At 36.3% G+C, this 12,991-nt stretch overlaps 1 protein-coding gene across 2 annotated transcripts in view; it reads left to right on the top strand.

Moving 5' to 3' along the window:
• Positions 1-12,991, top strand: part of INTS6 (integrator complex subunit 6) — a 91,538-nt gene that overhangs the window by 45,107 nt on the left and 33,440 nt on the right. For both annotated transcript variants that reach the window (XM_086712678.1, XM_086712685.1), the window contains one exon: positions 11,765-11,948. In XM_086712678.1, coding sequence (XP_086568804.1) covers positions 11,765-11,948 — 184 coding nt within the window. The remainder of the gene's footprint in view (positions 1-11,764; positions 11,949-12,991) is intronic.

The raw sequence follows: 12,991 nt of genomic DNA, 5'->3' as shown, positions 1-12,991 counted from the left end.
AAATTTAAATTTAATCTTTTTTTTTTTTTTTTTTTAAAGTAAACTCTAGCCCAATGTGGGGCTTGAACTCCCGGCCCTAAGATCAAGAGTCACATGGCTCTACCCACTGAGCCATCCAGGGGCCCTTTAATTTTAAGTTTTAAATAATTAAGTTAAATTACTTTTAATTAATTTATAGCTTACCAAAAATTATAAGGGGTCCAATCAATAATAGAGTCTAATATCTAGGCTATATCCCAGTTTCCCTAATTGTCTCACAAATGTTGACAGTTATTTGAATCAGAATCCAAACACAGTTCATATATTACATCTGATTGTTATGTATTTTTAATGAGAAGTTTCACAGAAGTTTAACAGAAATTTGGCTTCCTAATTCTTGCTTAAAAATTTTCAGAGAACTTATTGCCGTATGGTGAATTAACACTGAAGTGAGAAAAAACATGATACATGGAATAGACATGCAATAAATAGGTGAGGCAAAGAAAGGCACTTAGAATTGCAGACTTCTGAAAGTAAAACTTTCCCTGATTGTGAAGAACTGTTACTGAGAAATCAAACATTTGGCCAAAGTCAACTTTTTTTTTTTTTTTTAATTTTTTTTCAACGTTTATTTATTTTTGGGACAGAGAGAGACAGAGCATGAACGGGGGAGGGGCAGAGAGAGAGGGAGACACAGAATCGGAAACAGGCTCCAGGCTCTGAGCCATCAGCCCAGAGCCCGACGCGGGGCTCGAACTCACGGACCGCGAGATCGTGACCTGGCTGAAGTCGGACGCTTAACCGACTGCGCCACCCAGGCGCCCCCAAAGTCAACTTTTTAAAGAGAGGCATTGTATCATCTCGTAACTTATAATTGAAATGGAGATAATAATCAAATGGAAATGCAGATGAAACACTGGTAGTCTTTGAATTATACTCTTCAACTAAAGGTTAAACTAAAGGTTAAACTGAAGGAGCTAAACAAGCTATAAAAAATGACTGATGTTCTGCTTAATTTCTAAAAGCCAAAAGGGATTCAGAAGAACCTCTAGACCCAGTATGGAGAAGACACAGACTCAAACTATATGATCTTGAAACTCAAACTTAGTGGTATTGGAAGAAGAAAGGGTCATGGAGCTGTATAGATAATTGTGTGCTGTTGTTGGGGGAAATTTTTATACACATTTAATGTTAACTTTTGCGGAACCAAAGAAATATGTTAAATTGATGATAGGCCTTAGAATCATAAGTTATAAGTAATAGGTGTGTTGGAGGACTGAATGAGATGATTTAAGCAGGAAGATTTAATTGAAAATCTGGTACAGAGTTTAGCAAGTGATGAATTGTCAGGCTGTTAACTTCCTGTGTGACTTGGGGCAGTATTTGGTATGAACAAGATGTCTTTAAATTTTTTTTTTTCTGCTTCTTGAAAAGTTTATTATTTTTAGGGGGTACAGTCTGTTTCCAGAAGATAAGGATATACATAACTTAGTGTAGAAAGTTTTTTGAAAACTTTTCATACTTGAAGTATTAGGTGTTCTCAGTTACCTAGAAAATGATGATCCTCATAATGATTCAGAAAGCTTTTACTATTTTTTAAGGTTTCTTTACCAACATGCTTTTAAATTAAACTTCTGACCTAATACTTTATAATTGATTATAGTTTTAATGTTGAATTCTTTATCATTTGAGACAGTATTTAACAGTTTTGAGTACTTTTATGTTATTGTACATCTTTTAAGAAAAATATTCTTTTCTGGTTGTGTGTGTATTTGAAATTTAGTTTTGTAGTTTGACAAAATTATGCTTTATATATTAAGTACTCTGGTCATTTTGAGCATGTTAAATCATCACTTTAATAGCAGGGGTAGAGAAAGTGTCATGGCCTTAGGACATAACATATTGTATATTTTTTCATCTATAATTGTTTTTTATATCAGTCTCTTGCTTTTTTTTTTGCTTTCATTAACTTGTTTCTTCCTCTTGTTCCTATTCCTTTTGCCATCAGTCACCCTGGTGCTTTTCTTAAACTATTACATTAGCTTCCTAATTTTTTATTTTTTTCAATCTGTCATACCATGGCAGTAATTATTCTAAAGCACACCACTTGAGTGCATTATTCTATTGTTCAAAATGTTTTATTGCTTTCTATCGTCTACTAGATTAGGACCCTTCACAGTTTAGCCAGTCGCCTTACTTATCCATACATCATTTATTCATTCAGCCATATTTACTGAGTTTCTTCTATGAACCAGACACTGTGCTAGGTTCTGAGGATCACATGATGAGTAAAAAACAAGCAGGAGCTCTGCCCTCCCCCCCGACCCCCCATTGGTCTAGTTGAGAAGACAAAGATTAATAAAAATATCGCACAGGTAAAAGTAAAATTGCAAGAATATATCCTGCAAAAAAGAGAAAAATGTGCCATAAGAGCTTACAATAAGGGCACACTAGTTCTAGTCAAGGAGGTCATGGAAAGTTAAGATCTGAAGAGGTGAGTAAGATTTACTACGCAAAAAGTGGGAAAGGTGATCATATCAGGTGGGGGGACTGTACAAAGACTCTTTTTCCCAAAGGGAATATGTTTTGAGAACAAGCCTAGAAAAGACTAATGTGACTTAGAGCGTTAAAGAAAAGGGATCATTGTATAAAATGGAAAAGAAGCTTGGGCTTGACCACGTAAGGGGCTTTGAAGCAATGGCAAATAATGTTATTACAGTATAAAAGCAATAGGAGGCCATCCAAGGGTTTTATTTGGAGGTACTCGGTGGAGGAGAGGAAGACAAATGGATGTTGGAAGACCATTTAGGCTTTGTTGCATCAGTTCTGCCAATAGCTTGGCCGAGGAACTTGGTGACGGTGGAAGAGATAGAAAGAAGCAGTCATTTTCAGAGGTAGTTAGAAGGTTAAATCAACCAAATTTGCTTACACGTAGTACATTTGAAGATGTAAGGAAGAGGGAATTGACTCCTTGCAATATTGGAGAGATTATGGTAGCATTCATTGAGCTAGGAAATGTTGAAAGAGTATCATTTTGGGTGGAGGAAAATCACGAGTTCAGTTTTGAACATGTTGAGTTTAAGGTACCTTTGACCCATTCAAGGGGAAGGTGGTTAAGTAGACAGAAGAATATTTGGTGCTCAGAAGAAAGATCTAGGCTGGGCATCTGAAAATGTTTAATATTATCAGAGTATAGATAGTAAACGAAGCTGTGGGTAGGTGGGTTGAGGGTTTAGAGTATAAATTGGCCAAGGCTTAAAACTAAACCTTGAGGATCTGTTGCATTTAATGGTATTGGAGGTTTAGTCTGGGTTGTGGGTGAGGGAGGAAGACGGAAGAAGAGCCAGAGGAGGAAAACCGGGAGAATATTCTAGCGTGAAAGGGAAAGGAAGAGTGTCTTTCTAAAGAGTTGTAAATAGTTTTTTGAATGCTGGTGGGGGGAAGCTAAATGTGAAAACTCTCCACTAGATTTAATGGCACCATTATCTATTTCTGTGTAACAAATCATCATACATTTTAGAGGCTTGAAACAACAGTTTATTATTCTCAAGATTCTGTGGGTTGACTTCATTCAGCTGGGTGCGTAACTGGGGCTGGAACACTGAAGATGGTGTTTTCCTAAGTCTGGGGCCTTGGTTCTCGCTGTTGCCTGGGCACTTTGCTGCTTGTCCCTGTGGCTTCTATCTCCACGTGATGTCTCATTAGTCAGTGGTCTAGTTCAAGCTTCTTCATGTGGTGGCTGGCTCCCGAGAGGGTGATAGTGAAACTGTGAGGCCTGTTAAGACTTAGGACTGGCACGCTTTCCACACTTGTCATTTACCACAATGACCAAAAAAAAGAAAAAGATCATGGGTGACTTAGTGTGAGAATTGTTTTAGTGGACTGAAGAGACTAGGGAATGACTAGCAGTTGAAGAAAAAGTTCTTTTCATTCCTTTATATTTCCTCTAAACTTGACCCAAAATCGGCTCTAATTTCCTGAATGCTTCTGGTTTCTTTCCCCACGTGCTCACTTTCCCTGAATGTTGTTCCTGTCTCCCCCATATTAAAACCTTACTCATTCTTAAAGGCTTTCTTAAAATCTTCAGTTTCTCTCCCTTGTACTTTACTCTTGGAGTGTGAGATCAAAAAATTTTGCAAGAAATGATACATGGTCACGGTCTTTGTATTTCTGAATAAGGCAAGAATTTGGTGGTTATATTCTGTGTAGGCCTCAGTGAAGTATGTCCATATGTAAATTCTCATTATGAGTATTGTACACTAAGTTAGGTGGAGTACTTCTTATGTCTTCAACATATGGAATGGTTGTTTCTCCATCCCCTGCTGTAGGTGCCACACAGGTTTTGCAGCTCATGTCTTTGTGTCCTTTCTGTGTGAGCACATACAAGGGTCATAGAGATTAAGTACATACACGGCAAGAGAATCATCTTTCCAGCCTTGGAGGTGAGACTCCTTGGCTCTGTGACCCACCACAAACATTACCATAGAGTCTGTGTTGTGTGTCTTCATCTCCATCCATAAGTGCGTTGCGGTGGGGGGAGTACAGGTCTTCCTATTGGCAGGACTCGGAGGTGCTCGGGTTCTCATTGCTGCCCTCACTCTGCCCCCCATATTCTTGTGCTTTTCCTTAGGCTGTAGGACCTCATTGATTTCATTGGACAAGTACTATGATGGGGGGTGGGGGACACAGAAAAGAGTAAGATCCCTGACCCTGCCCTCTCTCAAACTGGTGAGATTGGTAAATAGGTTATTAAAACATAAGGTGGGAAGTATTATTAAAGGACATGTTATTTGAATTACTTCAGTAATAGGACCAGGCGGCAGAATATCCAAGTAAGTGCAAGGGGAAACCACCTAAGTGTTGGTACAGATTCGTCAGTCTTGGCTCTCGTCTTCGGCTCTGGTGTGGTTCTCATCCAGGAGCCAGATAGGCTGTGTGCCGGGAAGATCTGCTTGATTCCTGAATTAAAGATGTTTTAACAATAAATGTTTTATCTTCTTTTACTGTTTGTTAACTTTTATTTTTTACATTCTGCACGTTTAAAGAATAAGTAGTAATGTGTAAGAATTCTGGTTATCTGAGGTTTTATAGTAGTTTTTCTTAAGGTGAGCCAGCTAAAATGTCTCAAATATTATTTGGCTTTGGTACAGTTCTTATTAAATCTTGACACAGTGCCATGCTTTAGTAGGTGCTCAGTGCGAAGTTAAGCCTTAGTCCATTCTTAGCACAGTCACAAATAATTACGGTCTGAACTGTGATCAAACACAAAACAATTGAATAAAGGACAAATTGTACTTTTATAACGAAGTTTGAGCAGGACTAATGATGAACTATCACCTACCTAATCTGCCTTTTACTTTTATTTTTTTAACTTTTTTTTTTTTTTTTTTTGGTGAGTTTACTTATTTGAGGGGAAGGGGTGGAGAGAGAGGGAACCTCAAGCAGGCTCCTCACAGTCAGCACAGAGCCCGACATGGGACTTGAACTCACGAACTGTGAGATCATGACCTGAGCTGAAGTCAAGAATTGGATGCCTAGCCGACTGAGCCACCCAGGTGCCCCTGCCCTTGACTTTTTATATCTATGGCGAAATAAATTTTGTTCTTTTTAAATAAGAAGTTCAGGAAAGATTCAGAGGTGAAAAGGCAGGCAAGGCAGGAAGATAGATCTCCGAAGGAAAGAAGGAAAATAGAGCAGTCTTGCTAAATTTAAGTTGGAGTTGTTTTCTTTTCTGTCAGCTACCAAGATAATTACAAAAATGTCTGTAATGGTGGTATCAGTGAAATGAATCATTTAAAATAATATAGAAAACCTCAATTGTATACAAGTAAAAATAAAACTTTGTTAGTATAAACAATAATTTTCTTTGTTAGTCCATTAGACTGAAATTTGCCAAGTATAATTTTATGAAGACTCTAATAAAGACCAATACCATGATTATGGAAAAATTATTGTATTGTTAAATTCAGCATGATTTATCCAATTCTTAAAACTTGCAGTCCTTAGATGCTCTCAACTTGATTATACAGCAGGGACTATTTGAGTATGTATTCTCCAAGCTGATTTCTCTTGACATGGAATTTTATATTACAACTTATCTCTACAGCAGGGATAGTAATAGTACCTACCGTGTTGTTTTGTTATAAATATTATATGAAAAGCCCATAGAATGGTGTTTGGCACATAGTAAGTGCTCAATATGCTAGCTATTAATTATTGTGTATTTTTATTGTTATTCTCATGTATTTGAGAATTGGGAGAGAACAGCAAAAGGGAGAGAGTATATTGCTGTCTCTCTCCATTGGATAAAAGAGTAACTAGGGGAAAAGCATAGGACGCTTTGTAAAAACAATATAAATTGTTTATAAGATATACTGATTAGTGGCTTAAAATCACTAGATTTTTAAATGGATGCTTCAAAATTTTTTTCTAAAAGTACTTATTTTCATAATTAAAGTTTTTTTTCCATTTAATAAATTAGTTTTTTTAAATACGGATATTTCAACACTTGATTTTTATTTTTTTCCTATTCTGTGATAATGGGACTACTTCTTCAATTTTTAATTTAAATTCTAGTTAGTTAGCATATGGTGCAATATTGGTCTCAGGAGAATTCAGTGATTTAACACTTACAACACCCAGTGCTCATTACAAGTGGCCTCCTTAATACTTATCTCACCCATCCCCAACCACCCCCTCTATCAACCCTCAGTTTGTTTTCTATCATTGTGAGCTTCTTATGGTTTGTTTCTCTCTCTGTCACCCCTCTTATATGTTCATCTGTTTTGTTTCTTAAACTCCACATATGAGTGAAATCATATGGTATTTGACTTTTTCTGACTGCTTAATATTGTTTACCATCATACACTCTAGCTCCATCCACGTCATTGCAAATGGCAAGATTTCATTCTTTTTGATGGCTGAGTAATATTCCATTGTATAGATATAACACATCTTCCTTATCCATTCATCACTCGATGACACTTGGGCTCTTTCCATAGTTTGGCTATTGTTGATAATGTCAACACTTGATTTTTAAAAATGTAGATTATGGTTTCAATAATTATTATTGATTATGATTCAATAATGTGTTCTCTCTCAAAATAAAATCTTAAAAAAATTTTAAAAATTTAGTGAATGAAAGAACATTGTACTCAGTGTTAACTTTCTTCCCTCTTCCTCATCCCCACCCCATCATGAATTTTGTCTGTAGCTTTTTAGTTCATTTTTATTTCTTTTGCTACATGCACATGTTAAACATATGTAAAAAAGGCGAAGTACTTGTTTAACAGTGCATACAAATGCTTTTCTATGTATGCCATTTTGCATCTTGCTTTCTTTTCATCTGATACTGTTTTGATTCACAAATAGACTCACACTTGTAGTGTCGCCCAATGTAAGAACAAGATGGTATTTTGGAACAGCAGAGAAAAGATGTTCTTTTCAGTAGCATGTCATTTGGATATCCATTTGAGAAAAAAAAAAAATCCACCTTCATTTCTACCTTATATAACAAACTCAATTCCAGGTGTATTTCAGGTTTCAATGTAAGTGGTAAAATAATAAAGCTTTTAGGAAATAGAAGAACATTTTCATGATCTTTGAGGGCACAAGTGCTAACTATGGAAGAAAAATAAGATATTAAGATATAACTTAATAAAAATAAGATCTTATAATAAATTTATAAAAAGCTACCACTAGAATAGTAAAAGAGGTCACAAAGTGGGAGAAGATCTTTCCAATATGTATATCTAACAATGGACTCATTCAGGATATATTAATAATTTTTCAAATAAATAAAAAAAGGCAGGTAACTCAATTTTTAAAAAGTAGGCAGAAGACATTAACAGGCACTTCACAAAAGAGCACCTTTGCTCCTAGGTATATACCAACAGAAATGCATACTTAATGTTTTTCATAAATACATGCTTTAATTTCATAGTTGTACTGTTTATAATATACCTAAACTAGAAACAACCTAAGTGCTTATCAACAAAAAAGTAGATAAATTCCAGTACATATTCTCTCTCTATCCCTCTTTCCTTCTGTCTCTCTCTCGGATTCACACACTATATGGCAGTGGGAATGAATGATCTACACTTATATGCAGGAGTATGAATCTCACCCCCATAATATTGAATGGAAGGAGCTATAAACCAGAGAGATCATATTCTATAATTCCATTTATATAAAGTTCAAAATCAAGAAAAACTGATCAATTGGAGAGGGATAATGACTGGAGGGGGCATAAATTAGTAAGGTTCTGTTTCTTGATATAAATGCTAATTACACAAGACATTCAACTTGTGAAAATATATCAAGCTGTCCATACATGATTTATGTTATTTTACGTATGCATGCATGAATTGTATGTATTTTATATTAAAAAATATTGTTTTGAGATCTATTCATATTGGATCTTAGAGGTCTCATTTATTCATTTTAACTCTGGTTTATAAACAGACCACAGTTTATTTATTGATTCCTTTACTGGACTTCTAGGTTGTTTCCTGTTTTCCTGTTTCAAATAATGTTGTAGACAGTATTCTTTTACATGGCTTCTTGTAAAAATATATGAGAGTTTCTCTAAGACGTATAACTAGAAGTGGCATTAGTGGGTCCTAGTGTAAGCTCAACTTTAGCTTACCAGATATTATCAAATTATTTTCCAAAATGATTGTATGTAGGAGTGATGGAAAGTTCCCATTGCTATATATACTTGTCATCACTTTTGTCAACCTTTAAAATTTTGCTAATACGATGGGTGTGAAATGGTATCTCCTCAGTATTGTAATTTGTATTATGTGGCCATATGGATTTTCTCAGGGTCCGCCCCCCCCCCCCCCCATTTTTCACTGTTGGGAAATAACCTGTTCATAATTTTGTACATTTTTATGGTTAATTTTAACATTTTTCTTGATTTATGTGCAATTTGCCTTGATTCTCAAAGTCCATATATTGAGAGAGACCTCCATTTGTGATTTTAACACATTGCTAGAATTTCAGCTGTAGACTTTAGCTTTGGAGTAATTCAACCTTCCTAAGAATATTTTTCCTTCAGGCCCTTTGTCCTGTCCCTGTTTGCCTGCCATCGCTCCTTCCAGTTTTACTAGCACATTTCAGCTATAGGGGCTTTTTTATCCCTCTTCTTTGTTGATGAGAAAGGGTAGTTGTGATATGGGGAAGGGGAAATGATAAATAGAAAAATGAATAAAAATTTGACAAGTTTATAAAATTAATATAACTATGTATAAAATATAGTTATGACCATTCTTAGTTGTTTGATTTATGTATTTGAAATAAATTCCAGATCTGGCATTCTACAAAGGCCAGTTATTTCGTTGTGTATTGTCTCCCTTGTAGATGCTTATCATTATCTGATTTGTGTGTGTGTGTGTGTGTGTGTGTGTGTGTGTGTGTGTGTGTGTGTGTGGAGGGGCAGGAAGAGAGGGAGAGAGATTATTACTTGATGAGTTTCGTGTGTATGTGTATATAGTTTGTGGTCTGTCAGTGTGCTGTCTGCTGCTTATATATGAGGTCTGTGCAGTGCTGTTATCCACTGGATTCTTGAGACAATTCCATGTATTCATGACATCCAGAGTAATTCTGTTAACAGTTCAAAACCCTCTTCCTCCAGTGCCACTTGTGCTTTGATGTTTTTGTGATCTTAGAGAGAAAATGACCAAGCACCAAATCGTTGTGCTTCCCAGGTACAGAGGTAACTGGTCTGGAGTAAAGGAGCTGATAGAAATAGGCTTTTCCTCTTTGTCTTCTTGGCAGTGTGGTAATATTAGCAAGGGCTTGGAGTTCCTGAACTGTTTTCCGAGAGTCACGGAGCCTTTGAGGTTAGGGAACCTTCATCACAGAACATCCTGGCCCAGATTTCTTCAACATTCCTTACTGCCACTGACTTCTGCTTTAAGTAGGATCAGTGCCAGAGGAAAAGCTCATGACTCCTGGCCATGGTCACAAAACCTTGGCTGATTTTGATCCTGCAGCATATTCTCTTGGCATGAACCTTTCGGAGAGAGGTGCCAGTTTAGCAGGGCTTCACTAGGAATTCTCTTCCTAGAATAGAATCTGATTTTTTTTTTTAATGGTTTAATGTAACTCATGAAGAAACTTGAGTCTTAAGTCAGTGTAGAATGACTTAAATTCCTAATTTATCAAGATTAGAAATCTTCTTTGTTAAGAAATAGAAAGGCTGTAAACAATACAATTAAGTTCGCTGTATGACCAAAGCAGTATAAAGTTTGGCAGTTAATTTAGAGGTGTTGATTTAAAGTGTTTTCTGGGGGCCCCTGGGTGGCTCAGTCAGTTAAATGTCCAACTTTGGCTCAGGTCATGATCTCGTGGTTTGGGAGTTTGAGTCCCGCTCAGGTTCTGTGCTGATGGGTCAGAGCCCGGAGCCTTCTTTGGATTTTGTGTCTCCCTCTCTCTCTGCCCCTCCCCTGCTCGTACTGTCTCTCTGTCAAAAATAAAACATTAAGAAAAAATTAAAAAATTAAGTGTTTTCTGTATTTTAGAGAAAACTCTAAATAAATCCTGAGTATGCTGATCCCAGGCTTTATTTTTCTATAAATTATATAAGTAATAAAGATTTTTTTTCCCTAAGCACCATGTCATTTTCACACTTAAAAAATTAATAATTCCAGTAATATTATTCCAAATTTCCCCAATTGTCTCAAATCTTTGCTTTTGATTGCTTCATTTTATCTATAATATTCCACCAGCCCTCCCCACTCCCCACTCTGCGTTTTCAGGCCGTTGATTTATTGGAGAAATCAGGTCCTCCTCTGCCCTGTAGGTTGTCCCACTTGCTGGCTTTGACTTCTTGCTTCTTGGGGTGGTACTTAACTTGATCCCCTCTCCCCAGTAGTCCCTGTAAACTGGTATTTAGAATGAAAGGCTTGATTAGGTTCAGCCTAGTTTTCCCTTTCCCCTTTTCTTTCCTTTCAGTGTTACGCACTTGCTATTGGGTCACTTCTTGATACATATTCTGTCTGGTTGTCCCCATTTAGTTACTCTAAGATTAATGTGTGGATTCTCTTGGTACTCTATTACTCTTTTGGTGCAGAGGTGCCCATTAGAATTACTTCAAAGCTTTTGAAGATTCTGAAGAATCCTAGATTCTATTTTAGCAGGTCTGATGGGGTTGGGAAAACACATCTATTAAAAAACACATGGAGAAATAAAAACCCTCTACCTTTACTCAGATGTGGGAAGAATCATTATCTTTAATACATTTAACATGTAATTAGAGTGACAAATTTACTTTTATGCAGGTGTTTTGGGGAATGTATGTTTTGTCACAAATAGAGCATAATTAAAATTATTAACTGGAGATGTTTGAGGCTGCTGTGGTGTAATAGAAAAAGCAGTGACTTGGACCCAGGTGGCCAAATCACTTACTCTCTGCAAGACATTGTTTTAATCTAGAAAACAGGAATAATAAGATATTTGTGATAGGCTTGTTTTAATGATTAAATGAAATGATTTATTTGGAAGCAGTCCAGCACTTGGTGGTCAGTTGAATGGAAATCTGGAAAGCATTACAGTAACAGATTTTTTTCAATCGAGGTCTTTAGAGTAAAAACTTAGGAGAATGAAGTAACTATGTCTCATGTGCTTATTTTAGCTGTATCTGTATAAGCTTTTGTTCTTGAGCTTGTTTTTTGAGTGATAGGAGACTCGTGATACATAGTTTTAATATACGTGTAATTAATGTGGCCTTTTGAGAAAAACATCATGTGGAAATCTTACCTTTTTCCCCCCTTATTTTCAGCTTCATTTACCTCTTAATTCTCCTTTGCCTGGAAGTGAATTGACCAAGGAACCTTTTCGTTGGGATCAGAGACTCTTTGCACTAGTGTTGCGGTTGCCTGGCACCATGTCAGTAGAATCAGAACAGTTGACAGGTGTGCCTTTAGATGACTCTGCGATCACACCAATGTGTGAAGTGACAGGCGGTAAGTTTTTCTCCTGGCAGTAATCCAGTGAGTTAAGGCAGAGTTTGAATGTTTTAAAATGCACATTTCAAAAACTCCATGTTGTCGTTCAACACGCTAATGGTAGGAATTAGTAGACCTACATGGTTTTAAAAATCCATTGATGAATGTCTGCGATCTGATTTGAATGGGGTTTAATACTATTGGATCTGAAATGAGTGGTCTTTTTCCTCTACCCATATAGAAAGTGCTGGTATTTGAAGTTGTTAAACTTTTTTTCTTCTCTATAAAGATTACCAGTATTTACAAGTGTGGCAGAATTATTTTCTGTGAAAAATGCGGAGAATTTTGAGAATCATCTCATCAACCATATAATGATCAATGCCTGGTTAAGTGCTGTTTTCCCTAGAGGCAAAGACAAAGCTGGATAGCAGGTTAGAGGACCAGGTAGCGAGGTCTTACCCATCTGGTCCCTGTGTTAAGTGAACAGTAATGATACTCTTGAAAGAAAATATGTAACAGACTCAGAACTTCTGTAATGTGGAATTGGTCAGCAGGTGGGTTAAATTCATACCGATAGGTATTGAGTGTCTACTGTGTATGAAACACTATCTTATGCTTTCAGACTTCAGTAGTGAGTATGACAGGCAACGGTATTCTTGCTTTCACGGAGCATTTTAGTTCTCACCTAAGGAATTTGATACTAAAATGTCCAGGTCTGGCATACCACTATTTCACCTGTGTCAGAGGCCTGTGACATTATTAGTCTCCAGACACAGTCATAGCCAGCTGTATCAGTTTAAAGGAAAATACGAGATTTAATTAACATTTTAGGTACCTTTCTTCAATTCTGTGGGGAGTTTGGAAATCTGCAAAATTCACAGACAAAACAGGTACCCTACACAGATATGTAAAGTAGATAATTAAGAAGTTGTTTTCACATTATTAAATGTTCTTATTTATAGAAGTACTTTCTGGTAAACTCTTATAATTCTTTCAGTTTAATTTATATTAAAAAAAAAAGTTATATACATACATCTTAAAGGGAAAACCTGTCTATCGAA

This window comes from Puma concolor, chromosome A1, assembly GCF_028749965.1.
Source record: "Puma concolor isolate L17-30 chromosome A1, mPumCon1.1.hap2, whole genome shotgun sequence".
Taxonomy (NCBI): Eukaryota; Metazoa; Chordata; class Mammalia; order Carnivora; family Felidae; genus Puma; species Puma concolor.
The sequence above is the reverse complement of the archived record's forward strand: the minus strand, read 5'-3'. Positions and strand labels throughout refer to the sequence as shown.